This window comes from Diospyros lotus, chromosome 3 (genome assembly GCF_014633365.1).
Source record: "Diospyros lotus cultivar Yz01 chromosome 3, ASM1463336v1, whole genome shotgun sequence".
NCBI lineage: Eukaryota > Viridiplantae > Streptophyta > Magnoliopsida > Ericales > Ebenaceae > Diospyros > Diospyros lotus.
Genome location: NC_068340.1, coordinates 7,285,647 through 7,312,831, shown reverse-complemented (window position 1 = coordinate 7,312,831; position 27,185 = coordinate 7,285,647). Strand labels below are relative to the sequence as shown.

The window sequence follows — 27,185 nt, the reverse complement described above, 5'->3', positions numbered from 1 at the left end:
CGTCTGATACTCTAATCTCTAGATCACATTCTCTCACTCATTTTAGAAAACCCTAATCGACGCCTTGAAACGAGACACTTCCTCGTGAATCCTTCTCTCGATCGATCAGTTGTTTGTTTCTATGGTAAGATCGTTTGGTAAGTAAAGGTATTGCTTTAATCTCTATTGTGTTTTAATCGCCTGAGGCGTGAGAGATTGGTAGACTGATAGAACAGATTATTGGTCTTGATTGCGAGATCGGTCCAAACAGAACGACGCTTGTTCTTGTTTTGTATTATGTTTTCGGTTATTGTTTTGTAATCCTGTTTTACTTTTGTTGAGATCTTGTAATCGATTGTAATATTGAGATATTAGTAGATTGTCTAAAGGCAGAATCTCTGCTGTGAATAGGATCTATTTTGATTCGAACACGTATCTCGCTATGTTAATATTTTTGCATGTGTGAGTTGTGATTGTACACTTACGATTCTGTTTTTCGTTTATTACGCTTGATTTGTTGTTTGACCGAGTAATAGGTTGTGTCATAAAACCTGCAAATACTAATAACAAAATTTCAAAAATTTTAAAGGCTTTGATGTTGTCATTAAATTCAAAGATCCTCACTTTTCAAATTGCATTTGGTGATCGAGTGATATTCAAGACAATACAGTTTGAAATGTTTCCTTGGTCTCAAGACAAGACAAGAAAACATACTCGTTCCAATCCACTTCTGTATACTGCAAGAGGCAGTTCATTCATTCCATCCATCCGGGCTGATGATAACTACTCCAAGAGGCAGTGCTGTGTCTGTGTGCTGAACTCTCGGCGTGGATGATGGACCATCAGCCTGCCCACGATGCTATCCCATCTCATTCTTAACAAGCTCTTCACGAGTAGAACTTATAGCTTTTGACCGCGAGGATGATCGTCCTTAGTGCTCCGATGGGTGCCACGATCGTCAGAGCAATGCCCGTGATTATGCAGAACTGAAAACACCAATCAGGAGACAGTAAGTTGAAGTCTTGTGCAAAAGGAAGAACCAAGGGAAACAATAAGATTGTGTGTCAAGTTGGGTACCCAATTAGCCCACCAAGACAAGCTGAATTTCTTAGGCTTGTAGACTATGAGCCAAATGATGCAGGGTAGCTGCAGATAGGAATTGCTGAAAAATGGTTACTTTTTCCAAATTGGTTAAATCAGATCAGGGAAAGAAAGCAAATCCGACAAAGATCTTGTCCAGAACAGATCCAACTAATGGCTTTCGCTTACGTAGTATGAGGTTGGAGCCAAAGCAAATCCACCAAAAAACCCGAGTAGCCCACCAAAGAAAGGGAAGGTCATCCCAATGAACATTGTGGCAACTGCAACCGGTCAAGGTGTAGGAGTTATATGTCATGAAAAGAAAATAATGAAAACTTATTCTTCATATCATTACAGAAGATGGGAAACCATTTAAGAGAAGGAAAGGAAACACTTACTAACATATGAAGTACGAACAACGATACGAAGCACAGCAGAAGGCAGGAACTTCTTCTCCTTCACCAGGTAAGTTTCAATCATGTCAAACACCGGCATGGAGTATATCTGCAGTATCATCGACAAATTAGAGAAAAACCATGATTGTACAGGATTTTTATCCATTAGCATCAAACCAGTAAATTCTGATTAAACAAAAAACCTGGTATCCTCCAACAACATGAACAATAACAAAAAAGTTTGCAGCTGAGATAAGCCAGGTGGGTTTCTCCAGCGTGATGAGAATGTTATCATCGACAGTGTTCCCAAAAACATAGAATCCAATCATCGCCACAGGGAAATAGCATATGGCAACGATGATGTATGCAACTACCACTCCTTTCCACATAGGTCCCTTGGAAGGTCTCTCTGGAGTCGAAGTAATGGTTGCTTGGATCTCCAACACCACATTGTGACCGGCATAGGCAAAAGCTACATCACCTAACGAGTTGAAGAAGTTAAAAACGCTATCAGCTGTGGTTTTCCCTCTAGGACTGTAGTCCACATTGTCTTGAACCCCCCTTTTAAGGGAAGCCCCCCAAATGATTATGGAGTAACTGCAGGCACAGAAGCAAGGGAAACAAATCAAATTAACAGAGATGATATACCATTATGATAGAATGTTCTGGATGATAATAATTGAGTGCCTACCCCAAGGACATGAGAGCCGCAAAGAAGGAGACGCAAGAAATTGAGTCCAAGCTTGGCAGATGTGAGAGGAAAAAGTTAACAGAGGCAAAAACCATGATCCAGTAAGTCGTCCTGATTGGTTTGCAGTCAGAGCACAGCGATTCATGGATTTTCTTCAATGATTTTCCTCCAGTGACCATGTAAACAATGCATGTGCCAACTTCCACAATAAGCTGCTGAGGTACAACAATATAAAGCCCAAGCTTTTCACCAAAAGCATGTTGACCTAGCTCGTGATATCTGTCAAACCGCTTTCCAGGAACCATTTCATGCATCTCAACCATTTGCCAGAGAGTATATAAGGTGATGATCCAAGACATGACAAATATGGTGATTCCGGGACCCCTGTAAATAAGAAGAAAACAACATGAGAAATTTGAGAATGTCTCGTATTTTAGAAAGGGATGCTAGCATTTCTCAATGCCGGCTTAAAAAAGCAATCACAAACATCAATGTGACTGAGGATTTAATATTCAATTTGAGTAGAGAAATGAACAAACCATCCAAGCCCGGACATGGCATAAGGCAGGCTGAGAACACCGGCACCAACCATGGCAGTGACGTTGTGGAAGGCAGAGAACCACCATTTCCCTTTCCTGGAGGAAGTGATAGGAAGCCATTCCTCAATCTTCTTCTGCCTGAGAGCTTCATCGTCGAGCACTTGTTGATTGCTAGCCATTTTATTTTCCTGTTTTTGGAGCTAAGGTTTTCTAGGAAAGGCAAAACTTGGGGAAAGTGAAACCACTAATGTCCATCCCTCAGGACACAACCTAAAAAAGGATGTGGTCTGGTTGGCTTCTTCACACAACTATGTAGGTCTTTTCTTGGTTATAAGACACCGTTCACTTTTCATGTAACTGCAGCAGAATATGTAGGGATCCAGGGAAATAGTGAAGCCATATTTAGAATGTGCATTTTTAAGAAAGAAATGCTGATAGTTGGCAGCAGAGATTTTTATCCTTTTAAATCGAAATTATTAATCGTATCATCTCTTGTTATCAAAACAATGTTCATTCATATCAGTCTTACAGTTTGTGAGCCGCATCGAGGGATGATTATCGGGCAGGCTTGTAGGATTTTTAATGGTTACAGAAGATGGATCTCAAAGGACAAGCTACTTTTTAGGGTCAGGAACATTTGGACTTGTTCCAGACCTTTCAGCTTCACAAGTGGAAGGATAGGGTTAAGGTTTAAGTACTCAACGTCATGAAACTAATTCTATACAAAAAGATAAATATAGAACATACAAGAAATGAAAATGTATAACAAAGGCAAGGAAAATCATATTCCCAATAAAGGTTTCAAAGAAAATTACATGGACTTCCAGCAGGAACAACAAAATTGCACAGATCTTGTACTTAGCAAACAATATTAGTTGATTGGCAAATATTTTTTGAAACAACGGGATGAATATGGATTATGTTAGAAGATCATTTCTCTAGAAACTGCCCATTCATCTGGCTCTTCTTGATCATAAGTTCTGATTTGTTGAACTACAAATCAACTGCAATAAATACATATTACAGATTAAATGTCCAACATTCTGCTGTAAGTTTATTGGTAGAGAAAAGCATAGCATTAATAACCATCGAGCACAGGGATCTAGCATAAATTGAACAAGCCAAAAGGTTACCAGAAAAGCTAAAAGGCATTTACAGAGCTTAATGAAACTCTAGGGTGTTGTGATTTCATTCAAACCTCCAGTTCAAGCCACTAAAGAAGAGCGCTTGAAACTCCAATGTGATTGACTGCAGGAAACTGAATCTTCCATGGACAGGCTCTGTGCGCCAAAGCACAAATACTTGTTCATCAACCTCTTGCTAAAGGAGTTCTGTTTGTGGTTGATCCGAAATTTTTCACCATTAAAGGAATGATTTGAGCCACTGGATTCTTCAATTTTGTTCTCCATGCCCGTTCCCTTTTGTTTATCAACTGGGACAGTTGAAGAGTCGGATGATTCTGAGAAAGAACTTGATTGTGATTGAACAACCAATTTTGGCCCAGCCTGAATGACACCGTGCATCAGCGTTGCAGAAAATTTCTTTTTGGTGGATGGACTTGGAAAACTGTTTCTGTCGCAGAGTATCCTTTTGTTGTTTGGTAGGGATAACTTTTTGGAATACCTCTGTCGAAGTGGGGTTGGACTGTCTTCCCAGTTTCCACTTCTGAATGATTCCGAAGAATCATCTTCCCCGGCTTTTCTTCCCTTTCTCGGCCATTTCAGGAGAATCTTCAGCTGCTTTGCGGCATAACTAACAGTGCCAGATTTCCTACCATCCAGTGAGTTTGAGGCAGCAGGAGAGTTCAAGCTATTAAGTTCACTAGAACAGGTACTGTATTCTGTACTTGCACGATTGCAGGTGGCATTATATGCATTCCCCATACCAGTGAACAAGAATATCTCTGAATCTCGGATTTGAAAAGAGGTTCCAGGGCTGACTCCAGTACCCCGCATTTTCAGATGGGAGACGAGGGCACTTCTTGTCGCATAATCCTGAGAGTTGGCAATCCCTCCAGCTGAGATCAACCGCTTGATAAGAACTTCGGAAGAAGCTGATTGTGGCCTCTGCTTGAGGAGATCAAGCGGGGTCATGCCACCGGCATCGCGGATGTTCAAATTAATTGAAGGTACAGTCATGAGCAGTTCCACCAGGTCAGACATAACGTTCTCAACAACAGCCATATGAAGGGCAGTTCTTCCATCATTGTTCCTAACATTGATAAAATCATCCATGCTTACAAAGTTTCCACAAACCAACTGCTTCACAAGCTCAAATTGCTGGTCCAGTAGCCGAAAACCCGGGCTCTGGAAACCAGCCACTGCCATATGAAGAAAAGTGTCTCCATAATTGTTGGTTATGAGAGCAACCGAGGGAGATGCCATAACTAGAACCTCCACCACAGCCAAGTGACCCCTGTAAGCAGCCACATTTAGTGCTGTGTTCCCTTGGTTATCTGTTGCAGTGATGATATCGTAGGACGCCAATAGGTCTTTGACCACCTGAATGATTCAAATGACTGATTAAAATACAAAAGCACAGAAGCAAATCAATAGAATAACATGACAGTCAGTAGAAGAGCACTTATAATATTGTAAATTGAGTAATTTCCTCAACACTTTGCGCCTGTTTGATTGGTCATATTTTCAATGGAAAATGGCCATTTTCCATCTAAGTTATAGTTTTTGAGGTGTTTGATTGACAATATTTTCCAGGGAATACAAGTTTTAACTTTTAATCACGTGATGGGTTTTTTCCACTTTTGCTGGAAAATCAATTCTCAGGGGAGGGGAGGGGAGAGAATTCATTTTCTAGGCAATTCACTGACTCCCTTGTCACTCCCTCATCACTCCCGACGCTCATTCAACCTCGACTTTCTCCTAAAATCGGTGTCGGATCTTCCCCTTGTTCGTCACCATCTTCATCAGAGACTGCTGCTCCTGAATCTCAGCGAGCAAGATGGTCACGTGGGGCGGCGAAGAATCGATCTTTTTCTTCAAGAGCACTTATAATAGTGTTGAAGGTATTCCTTCCATTTGCAACTGGTCCCAAACCCAAATAACGGACAGTTATGTCAGATAGCTGATAGGCAACATAAAACTCGTCGGATTGAACACCATAAATTCTACACCAAACGACACTCGGTAGATTAAAAAGCACTTGGCATTTTTTGGGAATCCAAGATATACAAAAGACTTGGGATAAAGGAATTGCCAAGGTAGAATGCAGTTTTCCTATTTCCCTCTTGCAAGGGTAAGGCTTCGTACTGGTATGACCCTCCCTTACCCTCACATAAGAGGGAGCTCCATACACTAGGGACACCTTATTGGTAGAGATGGATGCATACGTGCAGGAAAGACACGCTGCCATTTTAGTAACATCGGATCAAATTGGCTTCCAAAAGAAGTATTCAATCAAATATCTACGCAAATCAAAGTGAACAAAAAATATTTCAATCATTTTGCACAAGATCAAGAACACCAAACTATTGGACGCTAATGCTTAAATTAGCCAAATGAATTCTGATCATATACGCAGGATAGATGAAAATCAAATTCCTGGAAAACCTCACCTCAACTTGCCCTCTGCCAGAAGCTGTATGCAACACCGAAGATCCCTTAGCATCTCTATAAACCAAAACACTGGCAGAAGAATCCCCCAAGAGCTCCCTCAAAATCTCCATATTCCCCCCTCTAGCCGCAGCATGAACGGCCCTATTCTTCATCTCCCACCCGAAACCAGAACCAATCTCCCCCCCTTGCCACTCTGAGAAATCAAGCAAGACCCTGAAAACCTCTGAATTCTTGCTCCTAGCAGCAGCATAAAGCATGTCAGTAATCCCATATTCCCCCTCTCCGAACACCAGAAACGGGTCTCTGTCAAGCAATTCCTTGACAAATCCCTCATCCGCAGCTGAGGCAGCAGTATAGAGAAGCCAGCCGCCATAGCCAGCTCCGAGGAGAGAGTTGTGGCCGGAACTTGTTTGGCATTCAATGAGGAGTTTCCGGGCCACCTGGGACCGGAATTTAGCGGCTTCACTGAACTGTGCCGCATCGTCCCAGACCGTTTCGAGGCGGCGAAGGCGGCGGAGGGAGGTGAGCTTGATGAGGAGATTGGTGTCGAGGTGGAGGAGCTCCCTCACCAGATCATAGTGGCCATTGGCGGCCGCCCAGTCTATTGGAGATGCGTACCACCATTTTTGACCAGTGCTTTCCCACCTTAGAGGCAAGTAATCAGGAGGCATTCGAACTCAAAATTGCTGCTTTCCGATAAGAATATGATCAAAGAAGCAAACCCAGTTTGAGTTTACTTAAGAAAAGACAGAATTTTGTTTTGAAGATTGGGAGGATGATACGATGACGAAACGAACCACTTGTTTAGGATTTTTGGGTTGGCTGCTTTTCTATGGTGGAGAAAAAAATTCAAAGAAAACAACAAGCACCAGAAGTTGCAGAGAAAGTTTCCTTTGTCGTTGGCGACGGAAACAAGAAAGAGAGAGAGTGTGTCTGACGGCCAAGCAGTTGTTGTTCTCTATGGCGTTAGGATAATAGCAATTAATTAGACGTTTTTGCGATAAAATTTTGTATAACTGAAATAAGAGATGTGTTTTTCACTCTTGTAACATTAAACAGTGAAAACACTTCCAGAAATCCCAAATTTGGTGAGAGAATTTGATGATGGAGCCAGCCGGCAGCGGCAGCCATGTATGGAAGTGACTGACCCGCTAGTGTCTCTGTCTCTGTCTGTGCCTGTCTCATTCAGTTTAGTGGGACCCTTCACCATCTTCATTTATTACTAATTAAAGGAACCACAAAATATCAATAAATCTCATCTGTAATCCCAGAGATAACATGTTAATATTTATTATATTTTATTTTTAATATTTAAATCCACCTGTACAAATAGCATTATTTAAAAAATATATATATCTAAGTCATGTTCAAAGTAGTCAGCTTCAATGGTAGTGGGCAGCTCTGCACCTCAGGCTTTTTCTTGAAAAATGCTACACTAACAAAAATTTAGACAATTTGGTGGATAACTTTATGATAAAATTACAATTTTTTTCTTTTATCTTTTTCCCTAAATTTACTTTCCTACTTCCTTTCTTCTTCCTTGAACTCTCAGACTCTCTTTTTTCTATCTCTCTTTTCCTCCACTATTTTTCATCATCATTGCTGTTGAATTTTGATTTAGAATCTACTGATATGATTTAAAGAAGTAAAAATAAATTAAGATTATTCATAATCAATCAATTAACAACTATCTGATATTGTTTGTTAGTTATTTTGACTGGATATTATACCATATTACGATTGAATAAAATATATAATTTTTGTTTTACTATTTTTTTCCTTCTCTTTTCTTCTTTTTTCATAAAATTCAAACAAATGGTATCAAAGTGTATTTATTAAGGGACTTGTGAGTTGAGAGAAACCAAAAAAATATATTCACAAACACTCAAATTCAAGCCAACAATCTACAAAGATGTAAGTAGAATCAAGTCACGAAATGTCAATAGTATCGATATTTTGTGGCGACAACTATCAGGTATGGGTTATTAAAATGAAAGTCCATCTCAAGGCACAAAATCTTTGGGAAGCAAACGAAGTCGCTGATTTACTGACCAATCCAACTGTGAACCAAATAAAGATTCACAAAGATAGGAAGACAAGGAAGGCTAAAACCATGGCCTACTTATATGCTGCAGTTTTTTTCAATATTTTTCACAAAAATCATGAATCTGCCTTCAACAAAAGCCATTTGGGATTATCCCAAAGAAGAATATCAAGGCAATGAACGAGCAAAGAATATGCAAGTATTAAACTTGATCAGAGAGTTTGAAATGCAAAGAATGAAAGAGTCAGAAACTGTGAAGGGGTACACTGACATGTTGCTTAACCTTGCTAACAAAGTGAGGTTGTTAGGTAAGGATTTTCCTGATCAAAGAATCATTGAAAAAATACTTGTTATACTTTCAGAGAGGTATGAAGCCACCATCTCTTCTTTAGAAAGTGCTAAAGATTTGTCAACTATTTTCTTGGCAGAGTTAATTAATGCTTTACAAGCTTAAGAACAAAGAATATTGATGAGGCAAGAAAGACATGTTGAAGGGGTTTTTCAAGCAAAGTCTATGAAGAACAATGGTGGAAATCATCCTACTTGTTCTCATTGTAAAAAGACAAATCATCCAAAGAACAAGTGTTGGTGGAGACCAAATGTCAAATGCAATAAATATGGTCAATTGGGTCATATGAAGAGGGTATGCAAAAATCAACAACAAAATGAAGCCAAAACAGCAATGATGAATAGCCAACCGGAGGAGAATGAGTTATTTTAACTCTATTCAAAATCATATCCATGCCTATGCCCCAAAAAAATAACTATGCCCCATAACTATACCTATGTCTTATAACTATAAACCATAAAATGCTCATATGCCTATATCTAAGGCATGCCAAAATTTAAAATTTGCATTTGTAGCCTCAAAGTCAAATATGAGTGTTGAATTTTGACTTAGAAGCTGTTGATGTGGTTTAAAAGAGTCAAAATAAATTAGGATTATTCATAATTAATAAATTAGCAACTATATGATATTGTTTGTTAACTGTTTTGGCTGGATGTTATGCCATATTATTCTCCACTTTATATTCATTTCAGTTTACATTTTACCTATATAAATTAGAGTTTACGATTGAATAAAATATATAACTTTTGCTTTGCTATTTTTTCCCTTCCATTTTCTTCTTTCTTCATAAAATACCAACATTTCACCATGGATGCAGCCGCCTCCATCGCTGTTTGACTCTGACACAGCCTCAGCCGCCACCGTTGAACAGCCAGCATCAAAATTTCTGGTCGCCGTTCCAAACCCCCCCAATCCCCACCAAACCCATTCTTCTTTCCCTCTATTTTTCTTTTCCATGCGTGATCGAAGCAGTCGGAGGCAGCAACTGTAACGCCCCGCTCCCACTTACGGGTGCTACTCGTGAACAATTACCCAAATTATCCACCCCGCCCGGCCTGAGATGAAGGGCGGACCATGTTTCAAGAAGAAACGCCCTAGGTGGGAACTAGGCTCGTCCTTCCCTTCCCTTAAACCCCAGGATTTACTAGCAGAATTGGGCTTTAAACCACACCGCGTTTGGTTAAAAGAAACCTCGCGAAGACGCCCAATCATTATTTTCTCATTTGAATTTAATTCTTTCCGACTAAGAATTTTACCGGGCTCCAAAATCACCATTTAAACCAATCCATTCATGGATCACCAAATTTTTGGAGGAAAACTCATCATTTCAAATTTTTAAAATTTCGGTATTAATCTCCAAAATGCCCGAAAAATCCCTTTATTTTGAAAATTCCTCCAGGGCCCAAATTCAATTAATAAATGCCCCAATTTCTCCCAAAATTCCAATTTTTTAAAAAAATTTGGCCGGCGGGGCCCACTGGCGCGCTCGGGGCCCCACGGTGCTCCCGCAGCGCGGGGCCGCACGCCCGCGCGCGCCCGCGCGCGCCCGCGCGGGGCCGCGTGCCCGGGTGCCCGCCCGCCGCGCGCGGGTCCTCCCGCGCCCGCCCGCCTGCGGGTGCTGCTGCCTGCCCCCCGCGGCCAGCTGCTTGCTGGCAGCCCTCTGCTGCCCACTTTTTTTTTTTCACTTCTCTTCTTCTCCCCCATTTTTTTTTTCTTTCTTGGGGCCTCCTAACCCCAAATTTTCCAGAATTTAAAATGAACAAATAAACTTCATTTTCCCTTAATTTTTGCCTCTTTTCTCCAAAATTAAGGCTTAAAATGATGCTCTTGATGTTTCCATAACATACATCAACCATCCATTTATTTGCAACCAAAGCTTACACAACCCTCGTGATGCTTAAATTCTCTTTTACAAAAATATAGTTTTACAATATGTTTGCTACATCAAACATCAAATAAAAAGATAATTTACAACATGCTTAGGCTTCCAAAACCCAAGCTAAATTACATGAATTCCTTAGGGTCTTCATTTCATCAAGCATGCTTAACTTTCCAAGATCCCTTCCTTCTTGCACATGAGATACCTACATGGTGAGGATAAAAACCTCATGAGCTATTAAGCTCAATAAGGGTGCAATGACAATAGTATGAACATGAAAATAAATGTGATGCCAATGCATGTATGCAACATGGTTAGGGCTTCCACATCCTCACAACCACCTTGGTTTGAGGCTTTAATCTACCCTACCCCACTCAACCTTATGGCCATAGGACCTAGCACAACAACATGCCAATGCACACATAGAATTCATGCATCATACTTACAACTTGCAAGCCACCATCCAATGGGGCTATCCCTTACCTTTTCCATTTCTTTTGAAGCTTTAAGAGTTTCCTAGCTTCTCTTCTAACTCTTCCCATTGAAAGAATCTAGCCATATAATGGATCACAAGTATTAATGAAATTTCAAGAAAGGAAATTTAGCCTTAAAATGGCCAAGACACATACTTTCTTACCTTTCTTTCTTCTTCATTCTTTCTTCTCAATGGAAGACTTCTTCATTGCTTTCTTTCTTCTTTCTCTTCTTTCATTCTCTCCCTTTCTTCTTCTTGGAAGACAACTCTTCCTTCCTCTCATTTTCTTTCTCTCTTTGAAATGGCAAAACTTGAGACAAGGGCTTACTTTCCCTTTAAATACTACTCTTGTCTTGAAATCTCAATTTCAAGACTTGATCTTAGCCCTTGATTTCCATTTGCTTTTTTGAAGAAAATCCCAACCACACAAGAAAGCACAATCCATGTGCTTTGGTCTTGATTACTCTCATCCATTGGATTTTATTCACCTTTCAAGAGGAGATCTCAACCTTCAATTAAAAGCACAATCCAAGTGCATTTGAAAGATTTAATCTCAACCACTCATCTCTTAATATTTGGAAATCCAAGCCATTTTTTCTATTTGAATCCCCACCTTTGGATTCATTCTATCTCTCAAGAATGCATCTAAGCCCTTAGATCACTTGCATTTTTCATTTATTTCTCATTTACTTAAATGAGACTATTACATGCCATTTTCAAGACTTAATCCAAGCCATTGGATATACTTCACCATTTTCAAGACTTGATCCTAACCCTTGGATCACTTGGAGATTTCTATTTATTTCTCATTTAAATAAATTCTCCCATTTTCACTCATAAATGAGTGACTAATTTCCATTTCTTTCCCATTTAAATTAATGGGACTAATTTCACATCCATCATACTTGAGAGACATAATTCCCTCATTTTTCATTTATATAAATCACCATATTTTCCAAGCATTAATGGGTGACCATTTTCCCATTTTCCATTCCATTTATTTAATTTACCATAATTTCAAACATTAATGGTGACTATTTTCCCATTTCATTTGGATTTTCTTTAATCCAACTCCATAATGTCTCTCATTAAATGCTTGAAAGACCAATTATCCTTTCTTTTTGCATTTAATTAAATCTCCCATTTATACTTGAACCACAAAATGCCAAGTGTCACAACAAGACACTAACCTTGGCTTCCAAGTTTAATCTCATCTCTCCAAGTGGCATTACCACATTAATTCATAACTTAGGGAAAATATAATTATTCTCCTCAAATAATTTAATATCCACCATTTTCCCTATTTCCAAAATTAAATTTCCTTTATGGAATTAAATTCTAAATTCCCAAATACCCCTTGTGAATTTATTAATCCCATATATCTCCACATAAACACCAAATTGGGATTTTATTCACTTACATACCTAATTCCACATAGGAATTATTTTCAATTTACCAAAATACCCTTTATATTGAGTTTCACTATCTAATTTACCAAAATACCCCTCTCATAGGGCACCCTCAATCTCAGGGATCCAACACCTTCTCAAGGGCAATTTTGAAATTTTCTCACTTTCTTTCTCATTCTTTTAACACCTGTAACACCGGGTGTTACATTCCTCCCCCCTTAAAAGAATTTCGTCCTCGAAATTCGTTTTACCATCATCTCCTACCCAAGACAATCACATTCCCAGGTTACTGGCCAAATTCTCCTGCTTGAAAATCCCATAGCCTATCCATTCTTCACATTTACCTCGGGTTACACCTACCTCAAGGCTTCACTTTAGGCCTTCGATCTTCCAGCTCTCGAGAATATTCAACAACCGAACACTGCTTTGGCCTCTTGCCAAATTGCACAACTGGTTGCTGATCACGCTTACCGCAACGCTATCGAGCATCACTTTGCAGTCCACTTCCATTTTTCCCTTCAGTCAAACCACATACGCTAACATTGCATCACTGATCAGTCTATCACGATTTTACGCCGATCATACACGGCAACGTTTCTCACTGCCAAACACACATGGCCACGATTTTACGCTGGTCCAACCAGCAACGTCTTAGCACTGATCATTCACCGCAATGTCACATTCTAGTGCCCATTAGATACTCGGACACCCATTCCACCATGGCATACGGCCATAAATCACACGCCTGCATAGCTTGAGTTGATCCTCATGGTAACCTCTCATTACCGATCAACTTACCATGCTAGCACTACCTAGGAAGCACCCATTTGGCCCACCTGGCCAACTTTGACCATTTCATACATAGTCTTCTACCTTGACGAGCCGACCCTCATTTATCGGTACGATTACGCAAAGTCGACTTACCTAACACTGTGCTAGGTTATCACACATTTCAACCCTGTGTACTGCCCGAGTTCACATCGAGCTTGGCGATGTATGCACCATTTCAATCTCACCTCGAGCCTAAGTATGCTCGGGTCACAACCATTTCCCAACCAAGAGTTCTTCGCATTAAGCACACAACAATACTTACTAGCCGATATCACATGCTAGTAAGGTCTCATACCCATACCAGGGAACTCTTCACTGAGCAACCCCTCTTCAATTCTTCACCCCATTTCTCAACAAAGCCTCTTACTCTTGAGGCACGAACTTCCAGCCATCACATATCAGGTTCATTCTCAACCCGTAATAGACACCCGATTTAAACCATGCATAATGGTTCCTCTTGTCCTCCTTGGCAAAGACATCACCATGACAGCAACGAATTTTCTCCCCCCACGATCATTGCATTTCAAAATTCACCGATACCAGCCTTCCTGGCCATTCGCACTCGGCTTCAAGGTCTTACCATGCACGATGGTTACCTTTGACCTTCCGGACAACTTCTCTTCCCTAACCGCGACGACGACACCACCATGCCATCATAAAAGACTTACTGCTCTTTGAATCTCACTGGTCACCACAACCAGCACGACCCTACTCTTAGGTCGCCTTCCTCACGTCACCTTTTATACATCTAGCATTTAACTAAATCCCTGAGAGACTTTGGCTTCTTTCGGATTTCTTATACACTTTGCCACAGCTAACTCACACCTCTCGATGAGCAACCACATGGCTCTACACCACAACAGCTTCACTAGCCGATTTCCTTTCACAACCATTAACCTTAGACGCGAGGTTAATTTTTATCAATTGCTCACACTCCAAGGCATCCCTTTAACTGCATCACTCACAGCCATTAGGTGATTTCATCACCTCAACACCACTACTGGAAACCAATCCTATCCCATAAGCTCTTTCTTCGAGCTCTCTTTACCCATTGGCGACACCTTAAATTCGCCACAACTTCCATCTAACCAACTCAATTAACTCTAGTCGGATTGCTCGGCTCACAACCCACATAACCTTCCTCTAGGCACTACACTTGCACTCATCGATTGCCGCTTCGATTTAAACTCCAGTCACTGGAAATCACCCCTGCCACTCCTGTGGAATTCACACTTCCACTGGATGCCGTAGGTCTCACCTTCCTACTCAGGCACTTGCCATTGCGCTGGCCTTTCCCCGGGTGACCTTTCCTGATAGAGTTGTAGCGCCTTAGGAAGTTTATCTCACATTGTTGCCTCATGTGCAACTTTTCTTGGGAGAACATCTCAAGTTCTACCCTAACCACAATTCCACTACCATTGTTAGCTCTCATTCCAAAGCCACACTCCTCTGAGTGGCACATTTCTGCCCTGACCAACCATCTTTCATCACCTTGCATCTCTTTCTCACAATTTGCATGGTCTAACCACCAGGACCAACTGAACCTTTCCACTAAAGGCATGCACGGTACCAACAGGGCTTTACCTCACCGCCCTCGAGCCTCACGCTCCATTATTGCCATCAGGTGCTACCACCTGGCAATTTCTCGTGTGTCATCAACGGGAAAACCCTTCCAGTGCCACATGAGGACACTTTCTCATTTCGCATCGACACCACCAAGACTAACACTAGACTGTGTAATTGCGCATCTTCTCGGATTTCAAACCGTGCCTTAGCCACACGTTCAGCCTACCACAACTCATATCACTGGATTAGAGATTGCTTTATTTGAAACCTCCGCACGCTTCAATTTCCCTATCTGATGGTTGGCTTCCATTTCGTAAGTCTCGCCCTCCACGGCACTTACGCATCATTCTTGAGCCATTCACCAACTCTACCAATCAATCCCATCTTCATACATTACTGCAAGATCACACTGGGTACATTATCCTAACTTACCAGATCACTACGATCAATTTTAACCACAACTATATTAGCATCCTTTAGCAAGGAGCATCGCCACACCTCTTGTTATCACACCACAAGATATCACTCCCTCGATTCACAAACTTTCTTGCTGCCTTAACACCCACAGCACTACCACCATACTTCAACCCTTACGAAATTTTAGGTCTGGCTCAGGCATAACCTACAGCATACCCCAGGTCTTCGGTGTCTAATCGTCTCCACCACAGACAAGTTACTCCACGTGGAGGGCTGCAGTCCCTCCTGTGGACTAACCGTCTGCATCCAGTGGTCCATAGCATTAGACCCGTCACTGGTAGGCGTCAACCATAGCATTATTCCCACGCTAGACCCGTTTCGTTTCCCCGGGCTTCTTTCTCAAACATCTCACCGATCTTCAGTCCCTGACCATCTGCATAGTCACTGTGTTGCCCTGTGCTTTAGGCGCACCAACACCTTGTCACCATCATCGTGTCACTCCCATACACTGGCCCAACACTAGCTCCCCATCGTGTTGCCCCGTGCTTCAGAGAGTCAACACCCAATCACTTTTACTGTGTTGTCTCTTACATTGGCCCAACAACAGTTTCCTACAGCATGGCTCAGGTCCCACTCTGACCTATTCGCACCCCGTAGTGTGACTTTTAACTTTCCAGTCACACCTCTAATATCGAACACGGCATGACTACTACACCACGCTTGCAGCCATTTTCCTAACCAGGCGTCCTACTCGACAGCAATCTATCGGATTCCCTAACGCACTCCGCGATTCCTCCTTAGGATTACTCTATATGTCGTATCCTTTACAGAAGATTCTCGGTCTCCTGACCAAATTTCCTAAGATGCTGCTCCGGATCTTCGACATTCGACCGTCACCTGCAGTTCACTAAATCGCTCAGGCCCACGGGCCACTTGCCCTCAACACGAGCCAACTAATTAGTCCTCTGCCATACAGTCCATAGTATCAGATCCGTTACACCGAGCCTTGCACCCATAGCATCAACGCTATTTAAAGCCTCCCGAGCTATGATGGTTCCGCTACCACCTTACCCGAGCCATCTCACTTGGTTATCCTTGCCTTGATAACCTCAAGCTCGTACCATGAGTCCCGCTCCTCAGGATCCTACATCTCTTATCACTTAAGAGACTCTCAACCCACTTCACATCTTGAGGCCTCGTGATCTTACCCCACAAGATCATACATCGCGGCTCTCATTCAACCTTTGAAAGCTCTAACTTTCCATGGCAATGGATCCAAACCCATTATGATCCATTTCACCACCTAGCTCATCCCCAAAGCTTGGTTATCAATGATTTATCAGTCCACAACTAACACGCTGAGCCTATCTCAAGCTCCTACACCTTTAACCATCGAGTACCCACCGTTACCCTCCAGGTAAATTGAGGCCTCTCGTCTCTCCTTGCACACTCCTGTATGCATTCAGTCACTACGCCCGGCCTGGCCCTCCCGCACGCCTCGATCGGGCTTCCTTGACTTGAAACTAAATTTCTCGGCTTCCACATTGCTCACCATGCTCCTGCCCACTTGGCATCCAAAGTTGGCATTTCTTGTGCGCTCATAGCCCACGGATGTCCTGTCGCTACGATTGGCTACCTTCGGCCCACACACCGTTCATACCCTCCACTGGGTGACCTCCTCGTCTCCCATCAAGGGTTTCACAACCTTAGGCGTCATCTCGACCCCAGGCATCATAATGAGGGTCTATTCACCTCTCATCTCCCGACCTTAGGCGTCTCGCCTGACCCCAAGCGTCAATGAGAGTTTTGATTGACCCCTCATCCATCATTCACAGGAATGGTCACTTGGTCTTTCTCAACTAGGACTTCCAATCCCATGGCTCTCACGCACATATCTACACATGCCCAACTCCTTTATCCCAAATCTGGATCCCCTTGGATTCCAGCTCGACTCACTTGGGATTTCCATTTCACTCAAGTACCCGCCAGGGTCCATTTGCCACATACCTATCCTTTCTTAGGATATATCCCATTTCATCATGAAATCCACTAGGGTCTACTCATACCCTAGGCACGTCCCCTCCAGGATCGTCGTAACAATATAATCATATGGCACCGTATGCATTCCTCATGCATGACTCACACCCTTGGAGTCTTTCAATGAACTACCAACGTCATGTCTACCCTGGCCATGACTGGCATGTGCTTCACATGCTCGCTCCACCTAGAGCCTCTCTACAAGCAACTTTAGCTCGCTCCATTCCCGGAGCTCGTCACACAACCTGTTGACGACTTCTTTCTCTGGGTTTCGAGCTAATTTCAACCTTAGCTCACCCTAGTTTAAGCACGCAACCCTTAGCGCGTCACCTCTACGGGAACCACTCCCTTCCCTCATACGGGCTTGTACATCTCCCCAACATAGGTTGGTCCACTAATCCCTTCTTGGATTAGCTATACCTCGGGCTCTCCTTGTCCCATCATGATCCTTATAATGACTCGGCTTTGTGTCCCCACACAAGCCTCAACACTTCAATCGCAAGGAACTCTTATCGTTAGAATGCCTCCTGAACCTCCAAATTTCCACATTCGGGTTCTTGATACTGACTGCACTCCCACCCTGCAATTAAAACACAAAACAAAACACAATAAAAATTTTATATTTTTTTCTTTGTTTAGGTGAGAGGTTTATACTCGTCAGTGTACGAGTGCAGTTGTAGTCCAAATTTAAATTTATGTTTTCTGAATGAGTCCAGGTCGTCCACTGAGAGATTTATTTATGGCAAAAGAAAAAAAAGAATGTCACACACACGCACACGCATTTAGATGGATTGATAACATGATTTTTTTATGATTTTTTTATATAACAAATACTAGAAAATAAAGCAAGACAGAAGTTGAAATAAATACTAAACGTGAGAATATGAAATTGAAAAGTACTTGAGTTAAGACAATTTCAGTGCCAACCCGTTGATTCCCAAATATTAGCATAAAAGATTAGCAACATTAATTTAATTTCAGATATGAGGATTTGTTATTAAATGCAATTAAAGATAATGATAGCTCTAGTTTAAGCAATCCCCATACATGATATGCGGGATTCTAATTTAAGAAACTACCATAAATTCAATTACAATTAATACACAAAAACAACTAAATTAATCATCCGGGTTTGGGTATGATAGCGTTTCCAGTTCTAGTAACTCTCATGCGTGACATGAAAGCTCTAAGTTAGGCTTACGCTCCAATCCAAACCTAGTGATTTTTCAATAATCAAAACACACTCATATTGAAGTTTAAACCAATGTTACTCATTTAAAGCGTAGCTTTCTTTGGGAATCATTGGCGTTAGACACTGTCCTTGCCTTAACCCAAGATTAGATTTAGCTACTCATCTCTATTAAATTAATTGACAGCAATTTAAATGACATAATTTAAATAACAGAATTTAAATGACAGGAATTAAAATAGAAGAAACTAACCGGCCATTTAGGCGGTAGATAATTAAAATACAAGAATTAAAATTGTAAGAATTAAAGGCATAAACTAACCGTCCATTTAGGCGGTGAACAATTAAATGACAAGAATGAAAATTGCAGAAATTTAAAGGCACAAATTAACCGGCCATTTAGGCGGTGAATAATAAAGTAATAATAAATGACATAAGAATTTAAAAGAAGAAAGGAAGGAAGTAAGATCACAAGAGAGAATACTAAAGAAAAGGGGAAAGAACAAGAACAATTCTCAAAGAGAGAATTATAAGGAAACAACTAAACTTTGATTCAAGAATAATAATCACACTTACAAATGCAATCAAGTGATCTATTTATAGGCCACAAGATGCAATACAAACCACACAATTTCAATTATTCAACTAGACATAATTATATCTAATGGGCACTCACACACTTAAAGTTAAATGGATTTTAGCTATAATACACACCTAATATTAAATGGATTTTAGCTAAAATACATACCTAATAAAGCATTCATAAAGTTAAATGGATTTTAGCTATAATATCCACCTAATAGTTAAGTGGATTTTAGCTAAAAAACACACCTAATAAAGCTCTCACATAAAAAATAAAAATAGATTTCTATAAATTGGTTTTTAATCTTCATTAGGATTAAAAATAATCTTTGGGCCTTCTCCAAATAATATCTTCCATGGGTTGCTCAAATTGGGCCTTAATTCTTCATGGGCTTGAATTCTTCATGGACTTTAATTTTTCATGGGCTTGATTTCTTCATGGACTTGAATTCTTCATGGACTTTATTTTTCCATGGGTTTGATTTCTTCATGGACTTGAATTCTTCATGGACTTTAAGTCTTCATGAGCTTGAATTCTTCATGCCTAAAAAAATAAAAATAATTTAATGTTATTAATCAATTATATATTATATATATGTATTACACATGGCACATATATATATATATTACATGCATGCATATAATGATGTATATGTATTATATATAATTTTATATATTATTATTATTATTATTAAATTTTACTTTAAAATTTCATTTCATTCATTTTTCAATTTAAACTTGCATATAACCATAAAATATATATTAATATCTAATTTAAACTATTTTTAAGATCAAAAGAAGGGTATAATTATAACAAAATTTTTATAAAATTAACCACTAATCATACCCCCCAACTTAAACATTGCTAGTCCCTTAGCAATCAGATTATACACCTGCCAAACTTTATTCACAATAACTGTATGAATGTAAAAATTTCAAATTTGAAACCGAAATGCATAAAATTAAATAAATAATTTAGCATTCTAAATCAGATTTTTGGTTAAAGGTCATACAATCTCAGGAATGGAAATTAGGATAACCAACACACAGACTTACTCCCTCGAAGTTTTGACTTCAAATCTCACTATGGATTTTCTCTCCAATAAAAAGGATTCCTCAGGTGTACACACAAGGGGGTGCACCGTTATAAGAGTAAATGCAGAACAAGTTCAAAACTCGGTGCCATCCCAAATACAAGGAACGTATTTTCATGAAAGAACAAGGAAATTGACATAGCTTCATGATTGGAATAATGCTCTAGATGAGTAACTTCTGAATTTAAACATGATTCCCTACTCCAAACTCGAATTCTGAGATCACATGATTTATAGCATAGAAAAGGATCAGACTGGGTTGTAATGGGGCTATAAGGTTAATACGGGTTGTCAAAGAAAAGGTAGAGTGTGCAAAGGGTGTGTCGGGATTTTTTTTTTTTTTTTTTTTTTTACCATTTCTTTTGAAACAGTTATGCTGAATAGTTAAGAGAATTTTCTCCCCTTTTTTTTCACTTTTTTTTTTCTTCTTTTATCTTTTTTTTTTCTTTTTTTTTTTTAAATATGAAAATAGATAAACAGACTAATTCCCAAAATCACACCAAACGAGGGTAACGAAAGAAATTGTACTACATATGGCTCAAATGGGATAGCAAAGGAGGTTAATTTAAAGAAAGAAAAAGGTTTAATAAGCTCAAAATGAAAGAAATTGATCCCTCTATCATGCTTCTACAAAACGATGATACTCAGTCATCTAATTCAGAGTTTGAAACTAGTCAAACTTATCCGCTATCATACTAGACATTCAAAGCAAATTGATGTTTTGAAGCCATTGAAAAGATAAGATAAACAATAAAGCATATTTAGAGTAAGTGTTATTTCACTTAGAATTAACGGTTATTAGGCTCAAACACTCACTTGGGTAATAGTCTTCACTTCTGTTGAGGGATCATACAGTGTACTAATCAACTAATTACTGTTACCTTTGACTTTATGACCGATAACCAATTTCTAAATTTGAATCCCTGATGAATGCAAATTACTTATTCTAATGCATATACGTTTTCAAATAAGAAATCAATGCATTCATGTTTCGTATTGCAAACTTAGCCGGCTATCAGTGCATAACTTCAAAGCTTTAGGAATAGCATTATTTAAAACACATAATTTTTTTTATTTTTTTATAAGAGCAGATAAAGATAATCAATTCCCACAAGACTACAAACTAGCAATAGCAAACTCACAGTTAAATATAAACCAGATGATTCATAATTAGACCTTACACCCCCCAACTTAAATTGCAGTAATAAATTAGGGTTGTTAGGAATACCTGTAACTCCACAATTTCACTTTGCTGTGAACTGCTAAAACTTAAACAACAAATGAGCACACCATATAGATATATATTTATATTTTCACACCAAAATAAAAATTTCATGCAAGTCATAAGATAAGTAAAATGCGTCTCAAGAGTACAAAAAGTACTCCTTACTCAGCCATCTTATCAAAGACTTTGCTAACAACATTCCACAGTTTTGTTTTTTTTTGTTTTTTTTTTTGTTTTTTTTTTGTTTTGTTTTTTTTTTTCAAGAACACAACCAAAAAAAATCCTGCAAGTTGTACAATAACTAGATGCGTCTCAAGAGTACAAAAAGTACTCCTTACTCAGCCATCTTAATAAAGAGCATTTCTCACAGTGATAAATCTAAATTAATCGGACCCCTTGGGCGCTTGTTACTAATTGCCTTAGACCAGTCTATCCGAGGCTCATGAGGATCGTACTGTGGAACATAAGCATGTAATTTCTCTAACAGCTTATCAATGGTGGATGCAGAAATGAGAATCTTTCTTGCTGAACGAGAAATGAACTGTTGGTCCACAGCCTGATCAAGAAAAGAGAGTAACCCATCGAAAAAATGGTTAACATTTAAAAGTCCAATGGGTTTGGTATGGAGATTACTCTTGGCCCAGGAGATTATACAAAAGATTTCTTCAAGTGTTCCAAAACCTCCTGGTAAAGCAATGAAGGCATCTGACTGATAAATCTTACAAGCCATGCGCTCAGACATAGAAGTCGTTTCTATAAGTTGACCGCGTGTAATCCCGGAAATATGTGGTTCAGCTAAAGGGATTGGCATTATACCTACCACAGATGAATTTCCAAGATGTACAGCTTGTGAAACATAACCATTCAATCCACGACTTCCCCCTCCATATACCAAATTAATTTTTTTCTCTCCTAATTTTTTACCAAGTTCGTTCGCTGCAAGTGCGTAACAAATATCACTCCCAAGTTGAGAGCCACAAAGTACACATATGGTTTTAATTTGACGAACGAACTGCCCTTCCATGTTTGTTCCTTTTGTATGTCCTGAAAAGAAGTTTGGAGATCAAAAGTAGCTATACAACAATTCAACAAGAAATAAATACAAACAAAAATCTTGCGTATATATAAGTAGTTGTGATTGTGGCTCACATCTTCCTCTGGTTTTACGTCCAGAAACGGCTTAAACACTTTCTATGAAGTGGGGATAAGCTTCCCATCCAATTTTCTTATAGATTGGCAAACAGGGTCGTTTTTAGTCAGATTCCCAAGACTATAGCGTTGGTGGTCACTTCTGAACTGGGTCCATAAAGCAAGAAGTTCTCTTTGCACTATTCCACACGGATGCGTCTCAAGAGTCAATCGGATATCATCTAGAGACTCCTTACTCAGTCCATCCTTTATGAAACTAATTTTATCTTCTCGATTTATGGACGTAAACCCCACAGATTTGCATCGTGTGTTACAGGTCCATCGAGCACATTTGTAACAACCATTCACTCTTTTCGCTCTTCTTTTTTTCGCAAAACTACTCTTCCCTAAGCCTGGAAAATGCTTAAAACTAGGTGAAGTTTCACCAGCTAATCGAACTTTTGCTTCGATCAGCCAACGAATATCTTCAGGGATGTTATTAAGCATCAACAACCTAAGTCTTTCACACCTAGCAACATAAATTTTTTTCAAATCATTCTGCGGGAGAGATGGATAGTACTTGTGAATTTTTGAGAGATAAAGATTCATTTTTTTTTTTTTTTTAACTATACTAAGAAAAAAAAGTAAAGAACTATAAACTTTACAAAAGGGATGAGAGTACCTGATCGGAGAATAACACAAAAGAGAGAAGACTGAGCTCAAGAAGGGTGGCTTGCCTTATACAGATATGGAGTCTCTTATAGAGCAATGACCATCACTATTTTACACTCGGCTCGAGGCATGCCATAATTACAGGGTTATGCTTGGCGTCTCTTTTTTAACGCTTGGTGCCTCATTTTTCAACATTTGGCAGTGTGCCTTATCCTTTATAGGGCAGTGTGATTGCACTGCCCAAGAAAAGATAACTACCACCAGCGTCAATTCTGTCTCTCTCAATTCAAATTTTTTTTTTAATTATTTTATTATTTTTTTAATTTTTTTATTCTTATTCTTATTATTATTTTTTTTTTGATTTTTTTTTTTTAATAAATGTTTTGTTTTAGGGGCCCAATAAAATCATACATACCACACAAGACAATATTATCGAGTCTAACAAAATTATTTGCACAATAAATCAGTTTCAAACACCAATAAAATCAAGTACACCTTACCCCCCAACTTAAATTGCGCATTGTCCTCAATCGACAATAAAAGGATAGAAGATAGGCATACCTGGTGGTCTTCAATGCATGAACTCGTATGCAAAAAAATTTTATTTAGACTGCACACAGAGAAACACTATTTGAATCAAAGTTAATTAAGTAATGCAGAAAATGAACAACTTATATATATAATTCTTTATTATTTTATTTTATTTTATTTTTTTTATTTAATTTTATTTATTATTTATTATTTTTTTTTTTCAGATCTATAAACATCCATTTAACCTAAATGGAAAGGTGGTCTTTTAACGTCAGATTCCCAGACGATAGGAAACTTTCCCTACTCATCAGATGATGATGGATCATCTAAATCCACAACTCCTTCATTCTCCTCAATACTACCCTGGTATGGTTTCAACCTATGACCATTGATTGTTAGAAGCTGTCCTGACTCCGGATTTTCTATCTCAAATGCCCCATATCCTGAGATGGACTTGATTACAAATGGGCCGACCCATTGAGACTTCAATTTTCCTGGGAATAGATGCAATCGAGAATCATACAAGAGTACCCGTTGCCCTACCTGAAAGCTTTTTCGAATGATGTGCCGATCATGTAACTCTTTCATGCGAACCTTGGCCAATCGTGTATTTTCAAATGCTTCATTCCGAATTTCCTCAAGTTCATTCAATTGGAGCTTCCTAGATAAGCCTGCTTCAGTTAGACTCTTGTTGATCTTATGAATTGCCCAATATGCTTTATGCTCAATTTCCACCGGCAGATGACAAGATTTACCGTATACTAGCCTATAGGGAGACATTCCCAAAATTGTTTTGTAAGCTGTTCTGTATGCCCAAAGAGCGTCTACTAGTCTTAAGGACCAATCCTTACGATTAGCAGCAACAGTCTTTTCCAATATGCGCTTAATCTCCCTATTGGCTAGCTCGGCTTGACCATTGGTTTGGGGATGGTATGGTGTTGCAACCTTATGCAGTACACCATATTTCTTCATTAATCCTGCCACAACTTTATTACAAAAATGGGAACCCCATCACTGATGATTGCTCGTGGCATCCCAAATCGACTGAATATGTTTTCTTTCAAAAATTTCACGACAGTCCTATGGTCATTTGTTCTGGCCGGGATTGCTTCTACCCATTTGGACACATAGTCAACAGCAAGTAAGATGTATTCATGACCAAATGAATTGATAAATGGGCCCATAAAATCCATACCCCAACAGTCAAAAACTTCTAACACTTGGATCGGATGTAATGGCATCATGTTTCTCCTTGACAGACTTCCTAACCTTTGACATCGATCACAATTTGAACAGAACTTGTACACATTCTTGAACAGTGTCGGCCAATAAAATCCACTCTGAAAAATTTTTGCAACTGTTTTCTTGACAGAAAAATGGCCTCCACATGCAAGAGTATGACTGAAATTGATGACACTTTGTTGCTCATGATCGGGTATGCATCTACGGATGATTTGGTCAGGACAATACTTGAAGAGGTAGGGCTCATCCCAAAAGAATGTTCTGACTTTTCTGAAGAATTTATGCCTATCTTGCTTACTCCAATGGTCTGGGATCAGACCAGTTGCCAGGTAGTTCGCAATGTCGGCATACCAAGGGACAACAGATGATGCACGAATAACATTCACTTTAAATAGTTGCTCATCAGGGAAATTGTCATGAATTGGTTCATCAAATTGTGTGAGATCTTGACTTGGAATCCTTGACAAATGGTCAGCCACCACATTTTCTACTCCCTTCTTGTCTCTGATTTCAATGTTGAACTCTTGCAGGAGTAAGATCCATCGGAGCAGACAGGGTTTTGCATCTTGCTTTGTGAACAAATACTTCAGAGCAGCGTGATCAGTAAAAATGATCACTAGTGACCCTACGAGGTAAGATCGAAACTTGTCCAGGGCAAAGACAACTGCTAGTAACTCTTTCTCTGTAGTGGTGTAATTCTTTTGTGCCTCATTAAGAGTTTTGCTAGCATAATATATCACATGAGGTTTCTTATCCTTCCTCTGCCCTAACACAGCTCCTACCGCATAATCACTAGCATCGCACATAAGTTCAAACGGGAGGGACCAATCAGGGGACTGAATGATAGGTGCTGAAATGAGTGCATCTTTCAATTTATCAAAAGCATTTTGACAGGCAGGACTCCATTCAAACGGAACATCTTGAGACAACAAATGGCACAAGGGTCTTGTTATGGTGCTAAAGAAAGCAATGAATCTCCTATAAAACCCTGCATGTCCCAAAAAACTCCTGATGTCTTTCACATTCCTAGGGATGGGGAGTTTTTGAATTGTTTCAATTTTTGACCTATCTACCTCCATCCCCCTAGATGAAACGATGTGCCCCAAGACTATGCCCTGTTTCACCATGAAGTGACATTTTTCCCAATTGAGTATCAGATTTGTTTCCTCACATCTTGCTAAAACCTTTTTCAGATTCTCCAAACAGGCCTCAAAGTTACTTCCATAAACAGAAAAGTCATCCATAAATACTTCAACAATCTGCTCAACCATTTCACTGAAAATGCTCATCATACACCTTTGAAAGGTGGCTGGAGCATTGCATAACCCAAATGGCATGCGCCTGTATGCAAATGTCCCAAATGGACATGTGAAAGTTGTCTTCTCTTGATCTTCTAGTGCAATTTCTATCTGATTGTACCCTGAGTAGCCATCTAAGAAACAATAGTAGGCTTGGCCTGTTATTCTCTCCAGAACTTGATCCAAGAAAGGCAAAGGAAAATGATCTTTCCTTATCACAGAATTGAGCTTTCTATAATCAATGCACATACGCCATCCTGTCTGAATGCGCGTGGGAATCAGTTCATTGTTCTCATTTTTTACAACAGTGACTCCAGACTTTTTGGGTACTACCTGTGTTGGACTTACCCACTTAGAATCAGAGATTGGGTAAATTATTTCAGCATCCAATAGCTTAAGCACTTCTTTTCTGACAACTTCTTTCATGTTGGGATTTAATCTCCTTTGCATTTGCCTAACTGGTTTTGCTCATTCTTCCAAGAATATCTTATGAGTACAGATCAAAGGACTAATACCTTGCAAATCTGAAATGGTCCATCCTAATGACTTCCTGTGTGCTTTTAGAACTTCTATCAGTTGTTGCTCTTGCTGAGGTGTCAAACTTGAAGAGATCACCACTGGGAATGCTTCCCCTTCTCCTAGAAATACATACTTCAAATCACTGGGCAATGGCTTTCTCTCAGGCGTGGATTGATGGCTATCAGGAGCCATGAGCTTATTGTCCAAGTTCCTTAATGGCTCTAAACCAGGCATCCATGTAGGCTTCTCACTTTCTTTGCTTATGACTTCCACTTCTTTTATTTCTTCGAGATCTTGATTTCCTTCTTTGGGTCTTCTCATGAACTCTTCAAAACAGTCATTGGTCAGTGTTTGGATCAAGTCTACCTTCTCCACTTCACTCTCAGTGTCCTGATGTTTGGCTACCCTGAAGATATTCATTTCTACAGTCATGTTCCCAAAA

The 27,185-nt window shown here is 39.6% G+C and overlaps 2 protein-coding genes across 3 annotated transcripts; both read right to left on the bottom strand.

Annotated features, from left to right (window-relative positions):
* Window positions 1-545: 545 nt before the first annotated feature.
* On the bottom strand, window positions 546-3,463 carry LOC127797961 (lysine histidine transporter 1). 2 transcript variants are annotated; one of them, XM_052331206.1, is made up of 7 exons: window positions 2,685-3,463; window positions 2,146-2,529; window positions 1,658-2,051; window positions 1,458-1,563; window positions 1,249-1,340; window positions 1,057-1,141; window positions 546-965 (listed from the first exon to the last, which is right to left on the bottom strand). In XM_052331206.1, exons 1-6 carry the CDS (start codon window positions 2,861-2,863, stop codon window positions 1,088-1,090), a joined length of 1,209 nt encoding a protein of 402 aa, XP_052187166.1. In that variant the 5' UTR covers window positions 2,864-3,463; the 3' UTR covers window positions 546-965; window positions 1,057-1,087. The 2 variants fall into 2 exon arrangements, with proteins under 2 accessions (XP_052187166.1, XP_052187164.1); XM_052331204.1 differs by having other exon boundaries at window positions 1,057-1,125.
* A 274-nt stretch (window positions 3,464-3,737) lies between these two features.
* LOC127797960 (uncharacterized) lies at window positions 3,738-7,206 on the bottom strand. The gene is made up of 2 exons (XM_052331203.1): window positions 6,256-7,206; window positions 3,738-5,185 (listed from the first exon to the last, which is right to left on the bottom strand). Exons 1-2 carry the CDS (start codon window positions 6,925-6,927, stop codon window positions 3,890-3,892), a joined length of 1,968 nt encoding a protein of 655 aa, XP_052187163.1. The 5' UTR covers window positions 6,928-7,206; the 3' UTR covers window positions 3,738-3,889.
* Between the last annotated feature and the right edge of the window lie 19,979 nt (window positions 7,207-27,185).